At 48.5% G+C, this 24,461-nt stretch overlaps 1 protein-coding gene and 1 pseudogene across 3 annotated transcripts in view; both read right to left on the bottom strand.

Annotated features, from left to right (window-relative positions):
* PSEN2 (presenilin 2) overlaps nucleotides 1-17,836 on the bottom strand; it is a 28,387-nt gene extending 10,551 nt beyond the window's left edge. For 2 of the 3 annotated variants that reach the window (XM_053608018.1, XM_053608019.1), the window contains exons 1-5: nucleotides 17,742-17,836; nucleotides 17,062-17,204; nucleotides 6,482-6,642; nucleotides 4,631-4,845; nucleotides 2,084-2,225 (exon numbers count right to left, since the gene is read on the bottom strand). In XM_053608018.1, the coding sequence (XP_053463993.1) occupies nucleotides 2,084-2,225; nucleotides 4,631-4,845; nucleotides 6,482-6,622 (498 nt within the window). In that variant the 5' untranslated portion in view covers nucleotides 6,623-6,642; nucleotides 17,062-17,204; nucleotides 17,742-17,836. The remainder of the gene's footprint in view (nucleotides 1-2,083; nucleotides 2,226-4,630; nucleotides 4,846-6,481; nucleotides 6,643-17,061; nucleotides 17,205-17,741) is intronic. The other variant, XM_053608020.1, reaches the window with a different exon arrangement.
* Nucleotides 17,837-22,226: 4,390 nt separating this feature from the next.
* On the bottom strand, nucleotides 22,227-22,775 carry LOC128595755 (60S ribosomal protein L17-like; annotated as a pseudogene).
* Between the last annotated feature and the right edge of the window lie 1,686 nt (nucleotides 22,776-24,461).

Here is a 24,461-nt window from a genome sequence, read left to right as displayed (position 1 = left end):
TGTCAAGCTGTTTTAGATGGAGTGGTCAGAGCAGGCCTCTTGAGAGGACGATTTTTCAACAGAGATAACTCAGGAAGGCCCCTCCCACTCAGGGTCCACAAACAGGTTCTCAGGAAGTCTCACTCCTCTCCTGGCCAAGCCTGGGAAGGTGAAGGACAAGAGTGTGGCTAATCCTAAACTGTCCCTTAGCTGGCCATATCCCCGCCTACCAGCTTAATCCCAAGGGGTTAGTCACTCACTAGCCCAGACTCTGGGGACCTCAGTGGACACCTGGTCTACCTGGGGCAGCTTCTCCGGAGGACGAATCCATCAGTCACCAACCCAGCCTCAGTGGGGACCTGGTCTACCTGGACTGAAAACAAAGTAAAACTTCCTGGGTGTTGGCTGAGCCCCTCTGCATGGTCTCTGGGACTGGCCATCCGACACCTCCTGCCCACGGTGGTGCCAGCTTTCCACACTCCCACACTGCTTCTCCGCCGTTTTCAGGCACGCTATTTCCTCTGCTCCAAACCAGCCCTTCTATCCTGCTTCTTACCACACACAAATCTCCCCATCGCAGTGTTAAAACCCTGCCTTATTTACACAGCTAAATGTTACTTATTTTATCATTGTTTTTTACAGGCTGGGTTCAATGGTTCACACCTGTAATCCTAAAACTCTGGGGGACTAAGGTGAGTAGACTACTTGGGCTCAGGAGTGGGAGACCAGCCTGAGCAAGAGCGAGATCCTGTCTACCAGAATTGGAAAAATTAGCCAGGTGTTTCGGCAGGCACCTGTAGCCCCATCTACTCAGGACGCTGAAGCAGGAGGATCACTTGAACCCCGGAGTATGAGGTTGCTGTGAGTTAGGCTGACCCCATGGCACTCTAGCCTGGGGCAAGAGGGAGACTCAGTCTCAAAAAAAAAAAAAAGGGCAGGCGGTGCCTGTGGCTCAAAGGGTTAGGGCACCGGCCCCATATGCTGGAGATGTCAGGTTCAAACCCAGCCCCGGGCAAAAACTGCAAAAAAAAAAAAAAAAAAGGTAGAAAAATTAGCCAGGTGTGGGGCATATACTCACCAGCCTAGCTACTTGGAAAGCTGAGGGAGAAGTGGTCTTGAACCCAGGAGTTTGAGGTTGCTGTAAGCTAGGCTAATGTCACTGCATTCCAGCCAGGGTGACAGAACGAGACTCTGTCTCCATAAATAAATAAGAATTATTTTTTAGAGGCAGCGTCTCTCAATGTTGCCCATGCTAGACTCACTCCTGGGCTGAAGCAATCTTCCCACCACAGCCTCCCAGGAAGCTGAGACCACAGGCACACCTCCCTCACTGCACCATCTGTCCCATCCCTCTAGCTGGGGGACACATCTCCATCGATGAGCTCCATGAATGGCAGTCACCTGAACAAAAAGCACAGTGCCGGGCGGTGCCTGTGGCTCAAAGGGATAGGGCGCCGTCCCATGTGCTGGAGGTGGTGGGTTCAAACCCAGCCTCGGCCAAAAACCACAAAAAAAAAAAGCACAGTGCCATGCCTCCAGGTAAACATTTTTAATTAGGTGATGCCTAGCTTAATTTCCTTTTAGTATTTAGGGGTTCAACATCATCCTGAGGAGAAAGGCCCGAAATCAATGTCTAAAAGCATACGGCATCTTTAGAGACAAGACCACGGTGCCCATGATCTGGGCGGGTGGATCGGCTCTTCCATTACTCCCTAGCAGACACAGGTGGGCCCAATCCAAATGTCACCCCTCAGCATAGAAACCTCAGCATAGCATCTGTAAATCCCTGTCCAGCATGGAAACGGAAACACGAAAATAAATCTTGAGGGGAATTATGTGGGTGAGGGGAGCCTAAAATAGACCTTCAGAAAGAGAAGCGAAATAAAATAAACTTCTGAATATGAGAAGTGATGCAATGAGCATTGTGATGAGGAACTCAGCTGAGTGGGGTTCCGGGTGCGGCTAACAGATAATGGTATGAGGTCATCTGCGGTGGGGGATGGACGAGGGTGAGAAAGAGAATCAAAAAGCAGTCCATTTTGCAGAAAAAAAGGAACTCCGGTGGTTTTGTTCTATGCAGGTGGCGGAGGTGGCGGGGCCTCACCTTGTAGCAGCGGTACTTGTAGAGCGTCACCAGGAAGATGGTCATGACGACGATGACGCCGATCATGATGAGGGTGTTCAGCACGGAGTTGAGCAGGCGCTGGCCCACTGAGGGCGTGTCCTCAGTGAACGGCGTGTAGATGCTGAGGGAGGCGGCACAGGGCTGACGCTCTGGGTCCCTGCCTGCTCCCGCTCCCTAACCCCCCCCCCCCCCCCCCCCGACGCTGAGCCATTCTTGACCATGCGGGGAGGTACCTGGGCACACACACGCTGCCCACACACTGCCCTGGTGGAGCACTGCCACCGTCCCCATGAGTCATCCCTGTTTTCCCATCTGTTTCCTGGCACTGACCTGTGGCTCTCAGCCTTGTGACTGGCCCCACGCAGCAGTGGGAGTACGGGCTCAAGGACCCCCCTACTGCCCTCCTACCCCCACATGGATTAACCCTCCCCCCAGGCGCTTCTCTCTACCCATCCCCCTGCTCATTCCCCACATCCACACTCCTCCCAGGCCCCCTCCCCACCCTGAGCTACACTGGCAGCTCCTGAACTCAGGAAGCAGAGACAGGAGGCAGCTCGCTGATACCTCCCTCTTCCCAGCCGGGACTGCAATCAAACTGCTGGCTAAGTTCTGTCAAGGCTTTCTCTTGCGCTGCTCTGAATCCCCCACAGGCTACGAGCTTCCTCAGGGCTGGGGGCTTCTGGCGCTACTCCTTTCAAGAACCAAAAAAAGTTTTTGAAAATAAAGGTATATGAAAGAAAATAAAAATCACCCACAACCTTACTGCCCATGCTCAGAAGGGTAGGGTACGGGACCCTCAGCAGCCAGGAGCGGAAATGTGAGACGCGCATTTCATCTTCAGTAGGTTCAGGGGATCCGAGCAAATCATTTCTACTTCCTTTAATTGTTTTTTCTTGTAAGTGTAATAAAATTTGTAATTGTATATATTTGTAAATGAAAATCAAAGATTTTCAATGTTCAGCCCCACATTCTATGCTGAATGACATGAATGGCCAAGAATAGGCTCTTTTTTCTCAAATTAGTTTCCCTTCAGGCGTGACACTGACCCTCCTCTGTCACGTCCACAGGAGTGTGAGTTTTCATGCCGTGTGCCATTTTCATTTCATAACTAGTTCCTTTCTAGAGGCATTTACCTGTATTTTAAATATTATTTGAAAACAGGTTTTTTTTATAAACGGTTGTTATTGGCTGTGTAGCTTCACCTCAGTGAAACAAACCACATCATCACAGCATCACAGGCATCACAGGCAGCTTCTGACCTTCGTCGCTAACCTCAGTGATTCTGTGACAAGCATTACTGTACACACATGCACATGATAACCCAGAAGAACCAACGTGATGAGCCAGACATTTAAGGCTTTTAACATGTATTTCTAGATTGCTAGTGAGAAAAGAAATTATCTGTCTAAGAAAGGGAATATATTACATTTCCATTATCCCTGAAGCACAGTTGTTATTTCTTTTCCTGTTGGTGCTATTTTTTTTTTTGTTTGTAGAGACAGAGTTTCACTTTATGGTCCTTGGTAGAGTGCCGTGGCCTCACACAGCTCACAGCAACCTCCAACTCCTGGGCTTAGACAATTCTCCTGCCTCAGCCTCCCGAGCAGCTGGGACCATAGGCGCCCGCCATAGCACCCGGCTATTTTTTTGTTGCAGTTTGGCCGGGGCTGGGTTTGCACCCGCCACCCTCGGCATATGGGGCCGGCACCCTACTCACTGAGCCACAGGCGCCGCCCTGTTGGTGCTATTTTAATATTTGACAAATTGGATGTGTGCTTTATTGTGAGGTTGAACATTTCTGGATATTTACTGGCCATTTGTCTTGTTTCTAGTAAATTAATGTGTATTCTTAAAAAAAAAAAATATGCACACAAAACGAAACAGTAAGTCCCTAACTAAAAAAAAAAAAGAGGTTTAGAGAAGGTGCTGCAGCAGTGAGCTTGACCACCAGAGGAAATGAGAAGTTTGAAGTTTCCGTGCTGCTGCTGTTGCTACTGCATGTATTTCACCCAAAGAAAGGGCTTTATAAATCTTCCTAACAGGCTGGGAGCGGCCTAAGAAATCACCTCGTCCAACCACCTCGATTTACATTCAAGGGAGCAGAGATTCAAAGAGGAAATGACTTGCCCGTGGTCACAAGGGGATTGACGGCACAGCTGTGCCCAGAACTTGGCACTTCAAACCTCAGCTCCACACTGCATGGCAAGAGCCTGCTTTCTGCAGTGAGACCCCACGTGCCTGAGCACTCACCTGTGGCAGGCACTGTCCTAAGCCCCTTACTTGTATTAACTCACTCAGTTCTCCCAGGCACCCATTCCTAAACCCACAGAGAGACTGAGAGAGAGAGGGGCTAGGGATGTGCCCAGGCAGGTCCCATGGCCATGAGGAAGGACCAGGCTGTGAACTTGGCAGCTCTTCATCCCTGTTCCTACTGCCACTGGCATGGAGCTGCAGGTGCCAACAGAAGCGCCACCCCCACCCAGCCCCCACCACCGCTGTCCTGTGCCACCTCTGTCCCCTACTCACAGCTGTCCGTTCTTCTCTGTGTAGAAGCGCACGGACTTGATGGTGGCCACCACCACAATCATGCACAGAGTGACGGGCACAAACAGCATGATCACGTGCTTTGCTCCGTATTTGAGGGTCAGCTCTTCTTCCAGGCCCGGTGGCCGCCCAGGGACCCCACTGCAGACATAGCGGTCAGGGTCCTCGTCACCATCCTCCTCACCATCCTGGATTCTCTGCAGGAAGCCACATCATGAGGGTCATGGAATGCCCCCCACAGGGGACTACTGATGTTGTGTGTGAGTTTTTGGAAATGAGAAGTTTGAACATTACTTTCCAGATATAAGAATCAGTCTATGAGCTGTGGGTTAGGTGTGGGAGTGCTGGAAGTCTGAGACATTGGAAAAGTGTATGAAAACAAGAGTAGATTTAGGGCTTGGCCAACCACCAGTGAAGGGAGGGAGGCTGCACAGCCACAGGCAGGCTCAGCGCTTAACGACTAATGAATCTGGAACCATCGAAAGACCTTTCCTATTCCTAAGTACAAGGAATCAGAATGCCACCTAATTCCATCCACACAGCCATACAGACCTAGGAGGGGACAGGCCAGGTGACAGGAGGAAAACGGAAATTAAAAAATAGCTAACTAGAATAATCAGCACTCGGGAAGAGTCTCTCTTTGGGTCTGAATAAGACTCCAGTAATTTGCAGAGGAAAAAATATTATTTTGAACTTTTTGCTACATAAAACTAACATGTCAGTTTGCACCGCATCTGGGAGACGCTGACAGGCATCAGCATCTGGGAAGATAATGGGATCTGGGAAGGGGGAAGAGTGGAACGAGGAGGAAACAAGGGAGGGAAGAACATTTGCCAGACTCCAGCACAAACAAGAATTTCTGTTTCGAAATTGTGGCTAGCAGCCAAAGAACAGGCCAAATGAAACAGAAACCAAAAATGATAGTCACTTCAGTATCAGCTCTTTGCAGGGAGACCCAATCTAGACATTCAGCTGAGAAAGGAAAAGAAACTGTTCATGAATGGGAACTGAAACAATTAAAATGCACAAACCCTCCTGGAGACAAAATAAGAAACTAGCAAAAAAAAAAAAAAAAAGCTGAGCAGTGACAGAGCAGTGGCCTTGAGCTGGTGACATTTCACTTTGAGCTCCAGGGGTCACAGCTCTGTTTTCATGGAGAAAGGAGCTCAAATTTCAGCAAAGGCGATTAAGGCTGGTTGTAAGAAAATAGCCCACATGGAAAGGTCTTTAAATTCTATAATGGGCAAAACAGAGAATGGGATTCAGGCAAACGCAGATGTTGTTTTTGCCCTGATGGGAAGGGAGAGGCCACCACTAAGTGACTCTCCCAAGGGCATCCGGCTCTATGTTCCAGTCTCAGGCCCTGGGGGCTACAGAGGACAGATCACAGCGCAGCCCACCCATGCCAGCTCAAAAGTCAAACATGAATTAGGCAATCCTCTCATGGTCACCAAATCTGACCATCTGCCAAAAACCACTTCCCTTTCAGCAGCCTTTCCTCTCACCATTCTAAGTTCTGTGCTACCTGTCCAGCACTGAGGCATCCAAGTTCATTCTCCTGTGACCTGCACTAGAAGGTAAATCGCAGAAGGCGGGGTAGAGAGCACATCAGCTCACTGCCAGTCATTCTTCGCCTGTGAACACGTAGAGTCTATTATAAAGCCCTTGCAGATGCCAGATCCACCGTGGCACGTCGTCCACCCCTTTGGCTGACTCACACCTTTATTTCCCCTTCCCTCCCACATCAGGAAACGTCTGGCTTTCACCTGCGAGGTACGAGAACTCCAGGGCCCTGTGTGAAGCCTGCCCGGCTCCCCCAGTGGTGGGACCTACCCACTGGACAGCGTTCTCTCCGTCCTCCAGGCCCTGCCGGCCCTCCTGGCAGGAGCGTGGTGTGGGGCTCTCGGCTGACATCAGGGACGTCCGCTCGTCGCACACTTCTTCCTCACTGTCAGAGGCCATGAACATGAGCATGGCCCTGCCTCGCAACGTACCTAGAGAAAGGAGCACGGGGAACCTGTTCTGCTTCCTGTGAGACAATGGCAGCAGAGGGCTCAGGGGACACTGGTAGCAGCTTGAAGACCTGGACACAGGTCCTGCCCCACAGCAAACTTGTAAGGCATACATGTCGACAACTGCTTTAACGCAAGAGTCCCTCAGAGACACCACTGAGGCTGCAGCGGCCTCTCCTGGGACTGGCCTGAGGAGACTCATGCCATAGGGGGCGAAACACCTGACCAAAAAAGTGAGGGCCACTCTGAAATGTCAATGTGCTCATTCATTCAATCAACAAACATCTGACGCACACTTACTGTGTGTCAAAGATCATGCTAGCCTTGGGGATAGGAGTAAGAAACATCCAAGACCAAAACCATCCAATGTGACAAATGACTTAAGCCAGGTGTTCTACAGGAGGCGCAGAAGTATAAAGAAGGCACCGAGGTCTCAGAGATCGGGATTGTTTCCCAGAGAAGACAACATTTGAGGGAGATGCGCTCCTCTAGGCCAGAGAGAGGGCAGAGGGGCAGGAGGATGTCCCAGTGAGGGCCTCACACCATCCAGGTCAAGCTGGGTAAGGCTGTGGATGTAAGAGGGGTGTTAACGCTCCATGTTAAGGAGGTGTCCACCAGACTGAGGACAGCTATGACAGACAAGATCAGATCCTTGTTTACGAATGTCAGTCTGGTCTCTGACCAAAAATGGAAGGTGACATCCCTTCCAGACTCCTGCGGGAGTGGAGGAAGGCCTAAGGCAACATCAGGATGGATATGAATAAGGGGACAGAGCCGAGGAATGGGTGAGAGGTAAATGATAGGATCTGAGATGAGGGCTAGGACAAGGGCAGAGTCTGGGACAACAGCCAGGTGGGGACTATGAGGGGAGGGGGAAGAAAGTTTCAGGGAAACAGAACTCAATGGGTATCTAATGAATTAAAAAGGAAGAAGCTTAGCCAGGCATGGTGACTCATGCCTGCAATCCTGGCACTTTTGGAGGCCAAGGTGGGAAGACTATTTGAGGTCAGGAGGTCAAGAACAACCTGGGAAACAGAGAGAGACCCTGTCTCTACAAAAAGAAGGGAGCAGGGGCTCTTGAGGAGGTGTATGAATACCGGCTCTGATGAGTTTAGAGGTGGTGGCCAAAGCCACAAGAGCAGGTGAGACTTCCTGGGGTGGGAGCAGATATGTGAGGTGCCCTCCCAAGACTGTCCTACATGGGGTTTCTAGACAGCTACACCACCTCAAATGCAGCACAGCCCCAAATCCACACCCACAGAAGGTTTCAGGACCATGAAGAAATTCAGACAAACCCTGGAGGATCTGACTGTCCCTACCAACATCCTGGACAGAGACAGTGGATGAGTTATCAGTAGGCTAATAACTACTGATATCTCTGGGCAACCCTCCTAGACACGGAAGACCAGATCTGCTCTTTGCTGAACCTTCCCCTCCAAGTAAGCCACTCCTGGAATTTCATGAGACTTCTAAATCAAGCAGGCAGGTTCCTCCCCCCTGGCAGGGCTTGTAGCTGCCACTCTTTCTGAAGGCAGGGACTCTGGCTGTGGTCTCGAGTAATCCCACAGGACTTTAATTGCATCCCCCAATTACACACAGCCTGCCTGAACCCCTCCCAACTTGGGCCTACTACAAAAGGCTCTTCCCTCCTTTTGAGGATTTCAAACAAATAAGCTCCCCAGCCTCAAGAACCTTCTGTTCAGGACAGATAAGTGCAGGGGTAGCAACAGCAGGAGGTGAAGTTAAGAGTCAGGAGAGGGAGGGGGGAGGGTGGGTGGAGGGAGGGTAATTGGTGGGACCACATCTATGGTGCATCTTACAAGGGTACAAGTGAAACGTACTAATTGTAGACTATAAATGTCTTAACACAATAACTAAGAAAAAGCCAGGAAGGGCGGCGCCTGTGGCTCAGTCGGTAAGGCGCCGGCCCCATATATACCGAGGGTGGTGGGTTCAAACCGGGCCCCGGCTGAACTGCAACCAAAAAATAGCCGGGCGTTGTGGCAGGCACCTGTAGTCCCAGCTACTTGGGAGGCTGAGGCTAGAGAATCGCTTAAGCCCAGGAGTTGGAGGTTGCTGTGAGCTGTGTGAGGCCACGGCACTCTACCGAGGGCCATAAAAGTGAGACTCTGTCTCTACAAAAAAAAAAAAAAAAAGAAAAAGCCAGGAAGGCTATGTTAACCAGTGTGATGAAAATTTGTCAAATGGTCTATAAAACCAGTGTATGGTGAAAAAAAAAAAAGAGTCAGGAGAGACAGGGCCATGCACCCCTGGAGTTAAGGGGGGAGAGACTGTTTCAGCTGCCTATGGCCGCAGGGTAAAAAAGACATGGAATGGACTTCAAAGGTTAGGAACATGTTGCCAGGCTGAGCCCGAAGAAGGCGGGTCCTTTTGGAGAGAGGTAATCACTAAAATGAGCATGTGAGCTGGGGACGTAACATGGCCTGTCCTGAAAATACCCAGCAACAGGACATGGCTGACATACGGGGACCTGCTAGGGTGGACCACAGGGAAGGTTCTGGGTGCCTGGCTGAGGAGCCAGAGCTTAGTTCAGCAAAGGGAGGCCAGAGGAGATCTCCAGACAGGAGGGGACATGACTGAATATGTGAGCTTGACAAAAGCAGCTTGCCAGGGGACAGGCACCAGTGGCCTTCATGCCCCTTCCCTTGGGATCATCCTGGACCCCACAAGGGATATCTGCTCCTCAGTGCCCGGCCAGAGTCTACACAACAGAGTCCAGTTTGCAGAGATGCAGCCTCAATACCCAATGCATCGCCAAGTCCTGGAAACTCTCAGCTTTGGGTCCTTCATCTATGTAAACGAGAGAACCTATGAGGTGGAGATCCAGGAGAGGAAACTTGAAGGCTTGGCCTCACTAGCTAAATCCTGAGCAGCTGCGTAGACCCAAGAGTTCCCCTGCTACCTGCCCTGGCAATGGTGCGTTCACTCTTACTCAAAGACGGACACGCGGGATAAACAGCTGGCCATGTTTTTCTCAAGTTAAATTAAATATTCCATCTGAAGTAGTGCCTTAGGTGGGATATAAAACTATGGGTGGCTCTTCTAATACTCTATATTCAAGCATGTCTGTTTTGTTTGGGGTGTGAATTAACGATAATGTTACTATCTCCTGCTCTTCCCATGCCTGGGGAATATCTGTGACTTATCTCTGCAGTGACTACAGGAACAGGTCTCAGGGTGCTTGTACCTAAAATGTCACAGGCTGCCAAGGAAAGACGGCAAGTTCACCCTTAAGACTCACAATAGCCACAGTGTGGGGTCTGGAGGATGCCTCCTCTTCTAGACTCCCAAATAGCAATGCACGAGGAAAATGGATAAACAGGGAGCAAAAAATGCTACTGTAAAGGAGAAAGGAAGGAACCAGAACAGGAGGACAGAGCGGTACGGAACCCAAGATCAAGTGGGAGCAAGTTCTTCCAATTTCTATTTCTCCATTCAGTTGCCAAGAGTTAACAAGAAAGTGTTTCTGCCTCGCTGAGCTTCCCTAAGGTCTGTGACAGGAGCTCCAGGAAAAGTAAGCTTAAGGAAAGGTCCCTTCCACATGACACTGTGCTAGACAGAGACAGAAAGACACCTGGTGACCACTTGCACCATCATCCACACTCAGGGACCTCCTACCCTGTGCCCAGACCTGGTGCCTTCAGACAGAGACATCAGAAAAGAAGGTATGTTTTTTAACCTATAAAACGTAATTCATACGTGCAGCCTGTTCACCAGAAAACAACTGCTCCCTGAGCAGATGCCTTCCCTTATCCTACTTTTAAAATCTCTCCAAAGCCTCCTCTGAAGCTGTGCCCACAACAGTGTGGGATAAGATTCCAAGAAAGCAGGGACACAGGACCAAGCAGGGCATCCCAGCAAGGGTGCCATCTAATCACCACCTCTAGGCTGGTGGGGGTGACGGGACTTCGGAATTGGGGAAGGCAGAAATCCCTGAGGATCGTGGTTTCTCAAAGGTGGTCCAGGCCACTGAGGGGGTGGTGGCAGCCCCTCCAGGTACCAAACATCAGAATCCAAGGAGCTGGGTGTTACTATTCTTCACCAGTTTACAGACGAGGAAACTGAGGGTTAAAAAGCGATTGGCTCCAGGTTTCCCTGCTAGTCTGTTTCTATGCTGTTTATCACTTTTACGGATACCTGCCTGCATGTTAAAATACACATCTCGGGACTGTCCCTGAGGCTGCCCCTGCTTTATAGTCGCAGGACCAGGCCTGTGGCTCAGTAAGGACAGTGTCCTTCATCCCCCTGATCAAGGACTACTTGATCCCCGAATGGGGAGTGTGAGAGAATGAGCAGCCCTTTCTCCTGAGATTAAGTGGGGAGAAGGGGAGTGGAGGATTCTCGGACTAGCAAAGCTGCCCGGGGAGAAGGGCGCTCTCAGGCAGGTAAAGCCCAAAACCAATGCCCATGGGGGGCAGGGTGTGGGACAGCTGGGATGAGCCGGACTGACCTTACTGAAAGCAGTAAAAATCAAAAGCTTAAAGATAGTTACAACTTTTGGGCGGCACCTGTGGCTCAGTCGGTAAGGCGCCGGCCCCATATACCGAGGGTGGCGGGTTCGAACCCGGCGCCGGCTGAACTGCAACCAAAAAATAGCTGGGTGTTGTGGCGGGCACCTGTAGTCCCAGCTACTCGGGAGGCTGAGGCAAGAGAATCGCTTAAGCCCAGGAGTTGGAGGTTGCTGTGAGCTGTGTGATGCCACGGCACTCTACCAAGGGCCGTAAAGTGAGACCCTGCCTCTACAAAAAAAAAAAAAAAGATAGTTACAACTTTTGATCCTGAATGCTACTTCTCAGAATTTATCCTAAGAAAATAATCAAGTGTGTATAAAAATGGTTGAAGGTCCATATAACTACTTTAAAAAAGTGAGGAGGACTGAAATGTCTGACTCTGTACTATGATAAATTGGTCTGGTGAGGACTATTACAAGAACTCCTAAAAATCTTGAAATAGGTTACTTGCTTTTAAACTTTGTTGAGCCACTTAAAGAAAATCTGCTTATGGCACAATTTGCCTCAAATCCATTCCAAGTTGTATATTTGTTTTCCAATAAAAAAATTATAATTTATAAAAAAAAAATCTTGAAATAGGAATATTTAATAACATGGAAAAATACCTAATGGCAAATTAACAGAACATAAAACTTCATACCCTTTATCATCTGAATTTCCCTACAAAATGTATATATATAAAGGACTGCCAAGAAATGTTACAGAACATTAAAGGTGATTATCTTTGGATGGTGGGACTGTGGGTGGTTTGTATTTTCCTTATATTTGTGCATGTCTCAAGTTTCTATAATAAACATGGGCTGCGTCTGTAGTTTTTTAGGCTATTCATTTTTTAAAGGGAAATAATGAGCTTCAACATTTAGACAGACTTTCTCCTACTCCTTCCCCCTCTAACTAGCCCCCTCACCCCCACGGCCTGAAAAAACAGAAGGGACCTGATGAAGCACTTTTGCCTCTGAAAGAAGGCAGAGCGGCAGGACATGCTTTTCCTTCCCTTTTCAATTCCAAAAAGCCTGCTTTGCTGAAGCCTGACGGGGCTCTGAAATCCTTAGAGGGAAAAATCCCCACCCAGATGTGTGTAGATCAACACCCTGGCTGAATGTCTGTCCATGTCAGAGTGCCAGTGATGCCAACAACTGCCAAGGAGGAGGCTGACTCCCAGTGGGGCTGGGTCTGGGCAATTCCCCACTGCTCCTGTCAAACCCCATCAACAACGCAGCAATCGGCTCTTCCCATCTCCCTTCCCCAGCACCCCCCATTCTCTGAAGAAGTAGCAGGAAAACAAAGAGGGGGTGTCCACTGTACAGACTATGCTCTGGAAACCCTTCCCAGAAGGAAGCTCTGTGGTTGATAGCAGCTTTGGGTTAGATGCAAAAATCGAAGCAGCCTCAGCACACTCCCATTACTCAGCTGAATGGGATGAGAATGCTGAATTAGCCAAACCCTGGGAGCCTGACCCAGAGAATCTCCCCCACGGAGCTTGTGTCAGCAGCTCCTGTGATTATTATGGAAACCTGGTGACCCAATTTCCTCCACCTTCTTTTCATTTCAGAAAACTGTAAATGCAAAGGCCTTAACATGGAAGGCCAACAGAACTAGGCAAGAAATAGATTCTATTGATAAAATGCCATAGCAAACGCTAGTGTCTCATGGAAAAAGATGGACCAGAAACAAACCAGGAGCTTACCACAGACCCCCCGGGGCAGCTGAGAAGGATCTGGATCCCAGACACTTGGTTTCTTTCTCCCAGTAGGCTAAATGAACAATGCTCCCTGCTTTCAAAGAGGGCAGCGCTGAAACACGTCATTTTCTATGGTCATGTGGCCTACCCCACAGCACTGGCTTGACTCCTGGGAAATCCCAGAGTCTACCCTTGAAATAAAGAAGGGTTACTAAGGTCAGATGACAGATGACAACCCGAGAAATTCCTGCAGCTTCCCTGCCTGCCTCCCTCCCCCGGCCATGGGCACCTGTCCAGTACTGCGCCTCAGGTGACCATCCATCTGCCCACCCCCCTCAGCCCACATCGTGATACACACCACTTACTGGGTGCTTCTCCCCAGCACAGGGAGGAACCCTTTGGCGGAGCCATCTAAAACCTAGATTTACCTCCATGAGGTCTTTCCTACCCAGAGGCATCCAGGGCCTGGTAGAGTTCTCTCATTTCCTGAAACAGCCTAGGAAAAAGGCAGTTTGGGAAGAAGTGGTAGAGAGAGCCTCTAGCATGCCACCCCAAAGAAGGGCCCAGAAATTTGCTTTTTTGTTTTTTTTCAAATGAGAAGCTGCAAGCTAGTGGTTTGATTTGAACCACATACTCCTTAGCTGCATGGCCTCAGGCAATTTAATCTCATAGAGCCCATTTTCTCTTCTGTAAAAAGCAGAACAGGCATACCTTGCAAAAGTTTTGGAAAAGCTAGAAATATGGCAAGTGTCCTGCACATAGCAGGCATTCAATAAACGGTAGTTCTAAAGAAGATGAAATGGAGAAGGGGACACAGTGCGAGGTGTACTGATGCCCCTCTGGAGAAGTTACTAATCTGCTGAACCACCCCACACAGAAGCTGGCTTCAAAGGCCGGCCTCAGGGAGAGATCCAGTTTCCATCTAGCCCCAGCCGAGGGCACTCTGGTCACGTGAATGTTTTGTCAAATGAAAGGGCACTTCTGTAGGACAAGGTCAGAGCTGGCAAGAACCTGAAGGGCTATCTAGTGAGCTCCTCTTTCATAATTAAGAAAAGTGAAAGTCAGAAGGGCAAATGTAATCAGTTATGGTCCTAGAACCAAAAGCCACATCTACAACTCGGGTCTCCAAAACGCCCATCAAGGAACCCTTCCCTTCTCCCTGAGTACTTTGTGAGGGTCACACACTGAGTGGCCAGGGTTTTGGTCAGACAGGCAGCCCCACTCACACCACATGGGCTTTCTGGGAGCACACTCATATTTACAGGGCATGTACCTTTCCCACAGGCACATGTGTGCCCAGAAATGTCCCTCACCAGGTCATCTGCCACCTTAAAAACTCAGTAAATTCTGTCCCCCATGCACAACTCCCAGCCCAGGACCCACTCTGCTCTCCCTCTGCTACTTGTCCCCTGTGTGTCTGGCTCCAGTGGCGAGGTGCCCACATGTGGGCTGCGGGTGGAGACAGGGCACTGCCATTCTAGGTCAAAAGGGAGGGTGGGAAACTGTCCTATTGAGGGACTGCTAAGATACATAATGGCAAATTCAACTGCTCTCTCTATACATCCATCAAATCCAGTTTTCCAAAATACTCAATGAAGGGAAATTCTGAAAGCATAACAGTAACAGAAAAAACAGGATGCAAAAACTTCCTCTACAGCTTCCTACCTCTACTGTTTTACATGTGCACAGAGCAGTGATTTTCAACCAGTGTGCCATGGAACACTGGTGTGCTGTGAGAGGGCCATGAAAATTTTTAAAGATCATTAATTAAATTATTTTCGAAAGAATTTCAAAGCACAGTTAAGTATATTTTTATTTTTTACTCTTTTTTGATGAACATAATTTGTGTCGGGAAAGTTTAACCATAGGTTCAAGAGAGTTGGGAGATAAAAAGGTTGAAAAACACTGGCAAAGAGCAGAGCACAGGAAGGAAATGAATACTGAGAGCGGTTCTCTCTGTGTTGAAGGCTAATGGATCATTTCATAAAATGCTTCTTTTATTTTCTAGAACGAACATGTATCACCTTTATTAAAACAAAAACGCCAAGAGGTTTCTGGTTAAGGTATTCCAGAAAGGTAGGCACCCTTTACAATTTTCTTCCCCTGCTCTTGAAACTCAGAGAAGATGAATAATCAGCCCATCTTTCCAGCCAAAGGAGAGGCTATAAAACAAAGATCTTCCCCACTGACATCTGGTCTTTCCTGAGAACTGATGTGAAACCATTCTTTTCCCCAGACATTAACTTGGGGGTCAGACCATCTCCAGGTTTAAAGCCCATGACAAGTCCAGCCAGCTGGAAGTAGGGAGAACGTTCCTCCCAGCAGAGCCTGCCTTCTGCCCTGCCAGCCTTCCCCCAGCTGCAGCAGCCCAGGAACAGGTGGGAATGCTTACAGAAACACTTGCTGCCCTGTCAGTTCACAACTAAACAGTGTCCAAAAGACAAAGCAATAGCTGAAAGATAGCACATGACCTACACACACTGCTTCAGTTTCTTTGGGGAAAAAAAAAATTTTCTTGTTTTGTTTGTTTGTCAGGAAGTTGCTCATGGAGACTCCACAGAAACTCTCTAGGCAGCAGTGGAGAGACATGGGGATAGACGGTGAATGTAGGAGGGTTCCTGTGTAAAAACTTAAAAGATGGGCAGCGCCTGTGGTTCAAAGGGGTAGGGCGCTGGTCCCATATGCCGGAGGTGGCGGGTTCAAACCCAGCCCTGGCCAAAAACCACAAAAAAAAAAAAAAAAAAACAAACTTAAAAGACAAGGCAGCCCACTGGTGCTCAAAGGCACTGAGACTACGTACGTAACTGGACCAGATGCTTAAGTCCCTGAACCTCAGTTTCCCCTTCTGTAAAAGGATAACAACTACTTTAAAACCCGGGACTTTGAGAGGCTTAGGAGGGAGGATCACTTGAGACCAGGCATTCAAGACTACCCTAAGCAACACAATGAGACCCTGTCGCTACAAAAAATAGAGAAATTAGCCAGGCATGGTGACACGCACCTGTAGTCCCAGCTTGGGAGGCTGAGGCAGGAGGATTGCTTGAGCCCAGGAGTTTGAGGTTGCAGTGAGCTATGATGCCATGGCATTCCAGCCATGGCAACAGAGCGAGATGCTGTCTCAAAAAATGAAATAAAATAAAAATAGTAACTACTTTAGTGTCATTGACAATCTTAAGATAACTGTGATAACTACTGGACAAAATACATTCTGACTGTATATGAGGAACTCATAAACACGGTATGTTATGTTATTATTAACATCAATAAGTTAAAAAAAAGGCCAAGATAGGTGAGAGTCTCTCATTTAGCAAACTGGTAAGGTTATGAGCAGCCAAGGAGAGGGGAGGGGAGGCTTCCCTGTATACACTAGGCTTCCAGGCACACTGGAATGTATACACTAGGCTTCCAGGCACGAAGAGCAGCAGCCTCTGGCTAGGCCCTTCCTCATTCCTTCCTTCTCCTTCCCTCCTTTTTCAAACAGACAGCAACCAACACTAACTTCCCACACATGAACATGTCAGACTTGAGACTGGGCACCAGAGTGTTCAGGCACTTCACCACCAGAATATACAGTTTTCCCCCAAAACCAGAAACGACGTCCATCCCTCTTTGAAGCAACATTCCCACAAGCCCTCACTCCAGCCTCTGCCCTGGAACCCCAGGCCCACCACAGGCTGAGCCAGACCACCCGCCTGACCAGCCGCTGAGAATGCAGCTCTGAGCTGGGGTCAGGACCCCATGCCCTTCACCAGCTGGGCTGGTCACTGGTCCCACACAGACGCATCTAGCAGAGGGGCGGCAGCTTGTCCAAAGCCTTTAATTACTGCCAAAGGTCTTGGCTGAAGCTCTTAGAGCTCAGATGTCTACAGAAGAGACTATGGGGCCTACTTCCTAGGAGTTGGGGTGGATCTTGATCTGATTTCTTTGCCCACAGCAATGGCAGCCCAGTCTGTCGATTTTGTGTCAAACTGGTCTGCATTGTCAATAGGGGAAGCTCTCACGTTCACCAATCACACCTCACCACAGTTCAAACCTTTGATGAACTGAAGCAACATGGAAATACTTATTAAGCCAACAGACAGGGACATTTCATCTAACTAGCAAAGGGCCAACACCTGGTCCAAGAGATGGGCAGCAGAACAAGAGGTCAGGACAAGAGGGTCTCAGCTTGGCTCTGCTGCATCCTACCTGGGTGACCTTGGGCAAAGTCACTTTAGCTCTGCGGGCTCAGTTTCTTCGTCAATAAAAGTCGGGGTCCACACTAGCTTCTGTTTCCGTTTCCTTCAGCTTTAAAAGCTCGATTCTGGGTGTCTCCCCACAGCTTTAAGTGCCTGATAAAACAGCAAACACCGCCAGTAAGATAAGCACCCCCCAAACATGCCCAGGGGGGCCAGGTGCTGCAGGCCAAACGGATTGGGCGCACGTGAAGTCTCAAGCTGGAGGAAAGAACAAAGTGCCCCCGGCCACACGCCCAGAGACCCACGTGCACTGCTCCTTTAAATGCACTGGCCTCATAACAGTTCGCTCCGCGCCCCACCCCCGGCAGGGGCTCTGGCGACAGGAGGGCGCGGGGAGGGGACACGGCTGGACAGAAGGCCTGGAGACGGCGACTAGCGCCCCTCCCGCGCCCCAGGTCCTGGCCCCCACCGCTGCTTCACTCAGGACCCTCTTCTCTTGGTCCCCGCGCCGGCCGCAGAGGCCAGGAGCGCGGCGCACGCAGGGGCCGCAGCCCCAGAGCCCGGGAAGGAACAGCGGCCAGGGGCGTGCGGAGGTCAAAGCCCGGTCCCGCAGGCCGCAGTTCCACCCGAGGCCTTCCGCGCCGCGGCCCTCGAGACCCCGGCCCGCGCGCCGCAGCCCCGCCCGCTCACCTGCTCCACAGCCGCGCTCCGCACAGTTTACGCCGCTGGCGGAGCGCCCGGCCGGACCAGCGCCGGCGCAGACCCCGCCCAGACCGCGCCGGCCCCGCCCCCGCGCCGGCTCCGCCCCGTCGGCCTCGCCACGTTCCCTCGTCGCCTCCTCCAAATCTGGAGCCCCCCCAGCGCGGAAGGGCCTGGCCTGCCGCTGAATCACGCTGCGCGGAGGGCAGGATCGAGCCGACCCTGGAACCCGCATTGACCTTAGACTCTAAGGCTTAGACGGTGCAGGGAAGCAGGCCTGGCAGCAACCAGGGGGCGATAGGGCATCTGCTTCGTGAACACTCTGTTTTCGTTTTAGGTCCGCGTCCCTTCCTCCCCTCACTCTCCGATGGTTTTACTTTCATTAAGGGAGCAGTAGTGGCCTGAAATGAGCTAGTGTCAGGAGAATTTTCCTGGTCTGTTTTTTCGGGCGGTCGGGATAAACCTGAGCAGGGATGAAATTGCTACCTGACCGGGGTATTGGCAGAGGTCCTCCAACTTTTTAAACGGGGTCAGTTCATGTCCCTCAGACCGTTGGAGGGCCAGACTATAGTTTTAAAAAAAGCTATGAACAAATTCCTGTGCACACTGCACATGTCTTATTTTGAAGTAAAAAAACAAAACGGGAACAAATGCAATCACACCACCTCATGTGGCCTGCGGGCCCCTAGTTTGAGGACCCCTGGCCTAGGGGGTTGTGATTCCAGGATTTAGATTGTCAATAAGCCTGGCATTGTATGAAGAGTTTTACTTAAAAAAAAAAAAGATGAAATTCACAGAACGTAAAACGAACCATTTAGTACATTTGCAACGTTGTGCAACTACGCCTCCAGTTCCAAAACACTCCAAAATAAAAACCCCATACTCGTGGTGGTGCCCGTAGCTCAGTAGGTAGGGCGCCAGCCACATACACTGAGGCTGGCAGTTGGAACCCGGCCCGGGTCAGCTAAAACAACAATGACAATTACAACACCACCACCAAAAGATAGCCGGGCGTTGTGGCAGGAGCCTGTAGTCCCAGCTACTTGGGAGGCTGAGGCAAGAGAATCGCTTAAGTCCAAGAGTTTGAGGTTGCTGTGAGCTGTGATGCCACAGCACTCTATCCAGCGCGACAGCCTGAGACTCTTTATTAAAAAAAAAAAAAAGCTTAATGAGAAGCTTCTTTCTTCTTTTCCAGACCCTGGCAACCATCAATCTGCTTGGATTGGTGTCTGTGAATTTACCTATTTTGGATATTTCACATAAATGGAATCATACAAAGGACAGCCTTTTGGGTCTGGCTTCTTTTATTCCACGTGTTTGCATTGTTCATCTTCATTACAGCGCTTGTCAGCACTTTACTCCTTTTCATGGCTGAATAATATTCCATCCAGTGTTCATCAGTGGAGATTTGGGCTGTTTGTACCTTTTGACTTAGTGAATGATGCTGCAGTGAACATGAGCGTGTGCGTATTTGAACACCTGTTTTCATTTGGGAAGGAGCTACTAAATACCTCGGAGTTGAATTGCTGGACCATGTGGTAATGCTATGTTTATTTGAGGAGCCATCAACTTCTTTCTACAATAGTAGCTACACATTCGCACCAGCAGTGTATGAGGGTTCCAATTTCTCCACCATTTTTCATTTTCCACTTTTATTATTATAATAACCATTTTAGTGGGTCTCATTTAGAGGTACCTCATTCTGGTTTTGGTTCACACCTCCCTGAAGAGTAGTGATGCTAAGCATCCTTTTGTGTATTTGTCGGCCATTTATATATCTTCTTTTTTTTTTTTTTGAGACAGAGTCTCACTATGTCACCCTCTGTAGAGTGCTGTGCTGTCACAGCTCACAGCAACTTCAAACTCTTGGGCTTAAGCAATTATCTTGCCTCAGGCTCCCAAGTCGCTGGGACTACAGGCACCTGCCACAACACCCAGATATTGTTGTTGTTGCAGTTGTCATTGTTTTAGCTGGCCCAGGCTGGGTTCAAACCCGCCACCCTCAGTGTGTGTGGCTGGCGTCCTACCCATTGAACTGCCGGCGCCACCCAACAATTATAAAAATAATTTTCTAAAAAAAAGGAAGGACAATTGAGGGTCACAAACTTGAACTCTAACCAATGCATCTGAGCCTTTGTTACAGAATCCCTGAGAAAGGACTACTCAGCCAGTTTATTGATGTTATTATTATTTAGCTTTCAGTGTCATACTTTACTGAGAGACTGAATTTCAGCCCCTAATGTGAAGCATAATGACTCATAAATGAGTTAAGAATATAATTTTGGGGGTGGCGCCTGTGGCTCAGTCGGTAAGGCGCCGGCCCCATCTACCGAGGGTGGCAGGTTCAAACCCGGCCCCGGCCAAACTGCAACCAAAAAATAGCCGGGCGTTGTGGCGGGCGCCTGTAGTCCCAGCTACTCGGGAGGCTGAGGCAAGAGAATCGCTTAAGCCCAGGAGTTGGAGGTTGCTGTGAGCTGTATGAGGCCACCGCACTCTACCGAGGGCCATAAAGTGAGACTCTGTCTCTACAAAAAAAAAATAATATAATTTTTGAAATATAATTTTCAAAAATACGCCAGGCATGGTGGCACACACCTGTAGTCCTAGCTACTACAGGGAGGCTGAGGCAAGATGTTGCTTGTCCAAGGAGTTCAAGGCTGTATTGAGCTATGATGGTGTCAGTGCACTCTGGCCTGGGTGACAGAGGAAGATCCTATTCCTAATAAGTAAATATTTATGTTTGTCCCCAGTTCCCAGCACAAGCTCCTAAAGGCTGAAATCTCAGGAATGGTAAGAGTGATTTTGGTATGCTAATGAATAACTGATGGCTGGGGGCCCCTAACGACCTTCAGGATAGGTGCTAGTGGCTAAAAAGAGCAAGGAGTGGGCTAGGCATGGTACCTCACTCCTATAATCCTAGCACTCTGGGAGGCTGAGGAGGGTGGATCATCTGAGCTCATGAGTTCCAGACCAGCCTGAGCAAGAATGAGACCCTGTCTCTAAAAATAGTTGGGTGTTGTGGCAGGTGCCTGTTATAGATGATTAAACATCATATTTACTACAACAGCCGCCAATATCATAACTCATCTGAGGAATTACTGAGAACAAGACAGTCTCCTAGCAAGCCTGGAAATCTCTTGTGACTTGGAAGGCAAGCTACCCAGTAGCTCAGTAATCCTGGAAGAGCAAAGTTCAGTCCTGTAGTAGTGAGACTAATGTTAAACATTAAGTATTTTATGGCAGTTCCTTGATGGATTAGTGGAGAAAAATTGCATGTAGTATTTTTGGAGATCATTTCCCTTACCACCCTTGAAAATTATTTCCTTGGGCGCATACTCTGTTGGCACCAATGAGATCATTTCCCCAAGCCCTCAGCTCTGTGAGAAGTGCTCAGGGCTATCCTGCACCTACGGTTAGTCGCACCTCTTGCAGCGTGTCCTGTCAATCTGTGCCTCATTTATGTGGTCGCCACAGTCTGTAGTCCCAGCTACTTGGGAGGGAGGCTAAGGCAAAAGGATGACCTGAGCCCAAGAGTTTGAGAGTGCTGTGAGCTATGATATCACAGCACTCTACCGAGGGCAACAAAATGAGATTCTGTCTCAAAAAGAAAAGAAAAGGGGGCATCGCCTATGGCTCAAGGAGTAGGGAGCTGGCCCCATATACTGGAGGTGGTGGGTTCAAACCTGGCCCTGGCCAAAAACTGCAAAAAAAAAAAGAAAGAAAGAAAAGAAAAGGCGGCACCTGTGGCTTAAAGGAGTAGGGCTCTGGCCCCATATGCTGAAGGTGGCAGGTTCAAATCCAGCCCCAGCCAAAAACTGCAAAAAAAAAAAAAAAAGAGAGAGAGAGAGAAAAGAGCAAGGAGTTATTAGAGGATTGAAAGTTTCAGCCCTTCCTCCCTTGACTTCCCAGTTCAGTAAATCACTGCTGGCCGATAATTTAACAAATTGTGCCTATGTAATAAAAGGTCCAAAATCACCCCTAAAAGACCTAACTAACCCTATTTGGAAAGTTTCTGGGTTGGTGAACACATCAGGGTGCTGGGAGGGTGGTGTGCCTGGAGGGGCATGGATGTTCTGCGACTGCCTCATGCCCTCCCATCTTGCCCTCTGCATGTCTTTCACTGGGCTGTCTTGACTTGTATCCTTTATAATGAACTGGTAAATAGTAAGTAAAGGGCTTTCCTAAGTTCTGTTAGCCATTCTAGCAAAGTATCAAGCCTGAAAAGGGAGCTATGGAAGGAAACTCCTGATTCGTAGCTGGCTGGCCAGAAGTATGAGTGGCCCTGGACTTGTGATTGGTGTCTGAAGTGAGGGCAGTCATGTGGGACTCAGACCCGTGGGACCCGACATTAACTCCAGCATAGCATCAGAATAGACTTGAAATGTACAATGCCCAGTCAGTATCCAGAGAATCAGGTAACTGTTTCTTTTTTATTTATTTTACTGTTATTTGCATTTATTTTATGTTGCATCTTATCTATTGCATAAGTTTTTGTTTCTTCAGTTTCTTCTGGGATATCTTTTTCGTCTGTGCTACCTCTTCTTCTGGTTTGGGAACAATCTGTTCCTTTTCAGTAAGGATCATCTCAGTGTGGCAGGGGGAGCTCATGTATGGGTTAAGGCGACCATGAGCTCTGTAAGTTCAGGGACGCATCTTGGGTGCTTTGTTCACTTGGATATGCTCAATGACCGGAGAATCTACATCTAAATCCTTAGGTTCAGCATTACTCTCTGCATTTTTAAGCATATGCAGCAAAAATTCAGCACTCTTTTTGGGCCATGGACCCGGTGTCCAGCCCCACTGTTTGGCCTAGGCACACAAACCAACTCCATCATTGTAATGTTGGAATGGTACACATTGTTTCTTTAAGGTGACATCCTTCAGATACTTGGTGGCTTTTCGTATATGCATCCCCTTGATGGCCTGGGCAGTTTCACATGTGTTCTTAAAGTGAACATGAAGATTTGAGCCTCTCAACCTGCATGACTTTGTGGGGTTTTCTGGGTCAAGTGAATAGTGAACCATTTTCACAGATCACCCCAGGCCGCTTAGGGGAAAAGAGGGAACTATTTCTTGGGTTGAATAAAAACCCCACACCCTTGGCATGAGAAGTATTGGGAGGAAAAACAGTTCAGAGAAGTATTCCCTCTTTTTCTATTTCTTGGTAGAATTTGAGAAGGGTTAGTATTAATTCTTTAAAGGTTTGGTAGGATTTACCAAGTTAAAGTAATCTGATCGCGCTTTGGGGAAGGTTTTTGTTTACGGATTCAATCTCTTCACTCTGTTTCCAATCTCTTTGGAAAACATTGCGTGTTTTCTTTTTCTTCGTATGCCTTCTAATTTTTTTTGGTTAAAAACGTATAGATTTATTCAAATTTTCTATTTCTTTCCGAATCAGATTTGTCTGTTTTTGCACGTGTGTTTGTATGTGTGGTGATTTGTATGTTTTTAGGAATTTGTTCATTTCATCTGGATTATGTAATATGTTGGTATAGAGTTCTACATACAAGTTGGTGTACAGTTGTTCTGTAATATATGTATTCTTTTATAATCTTCTTTTTTCCTGTAAGGTACATGTTAATGTCATCACCTTCATTTCTGATTTTTAGGTACTTGCACCTTCAGTCTTTGTTTTCTTGGTCAGTCTAGTTAAAGATTTGTCAATTTTCTTTAACATTTATTTATTTATTCTTTGCAATTTCTGGCCAGAGCTGGGTTTGAACCCACCACCTCTGGCATATGGGGCTGGCGCCCTACTCCTTTGAACCACAGGCGCCGCCCTTTTCTTTAATTTTTTAAAATTTTATTTCAGCCATTGTACTGTTTTTTTTTTTTTTTTTGTAGAGACAGAGTCTCACTTTATGGCCCTCGGTAGAGTGCCGTGGCCTCACACAGCTCACAGCAACCTCCAACTCCTGGGCTTAAGTGATTCTCTTGCCTCAGCCTCCCGAGTAGCTGGGACTACAGGCGCCCACCACAATGCCCGGCTATTTTTTGGTTGCAGTTTGGCCGGGGCCGGGTTTGAACCCGTCACCCTCGGTATATGGGGCCGGCGCCTTACCGACTGAGCCACAGGCGCCGCCCTCAGCCATTGTACTTTTTAGCTATAGAATTTCTGTTTGATTCCTTTTTATAATTTCTGTGTCTTTGTTGATATTCTTTGTTTCTACATTTACGTTTCTCTGGGCTGTTTTTAGTTCTTTGTCCGTGGTTTCCTTTAGCTAGTTGAGTATAAGTAAGGTACTTCATTAAAGTCTTTGTCTAGCAAATCCAATGTCTGGGCTTCCTTAAGGGTGATTTCTCTCAATTTCTTTTTCCTGTGAATGGGTTATACCATTCTTTTTCTTCATATGCCTTCTAATTTTTTTTGATTAAAACCTTAACATTAGGGTGGTGCCTGTGGCTCAAAGGAGTAGGGCACCGGCCCCATATGCCAGAGGTGACGGGTTCAAACCCAGCCCTGGCCAAAAACCGCAAAAAAAAAAAAAAAAAAAAAAAAAACCTTAACATTACTCTGGAAATCAGAATCTTCCTGCTTTGTGAAGTTTGCTGTTATTGCTTACTAAGGACAGCAGTCATCTGTTTAATGGCATTTTCTTTCTTTTTTTTGGCAGTTTTTGGCCGAGGTCGGGCTTAAACCCACCACCTCTGGCATATGGGGCCAGCGCCCCACTCCTTTGAGCCACAGGCGCCACCCCTGTTTAATGGCAC

This window comes from Nycticebus coucang, chromosome 10 (genome assembly GCF_027406575.1).
Source record: "Nycticebus coucang isolate mNycCou1 chromosome 10, mNycCou1.pri, whole genome shotgun sequence".
Classification (NCBI taxonomy): domain Eukaryota; kingdom Metazoa; phylum Chordata; class Mammalia; order Primates; family Lorisidae; genus Nycticebus; species Nycticebus coucang.
This window is presented reverse-complemented; position numbering and strand designations above follow the sequence as displayed.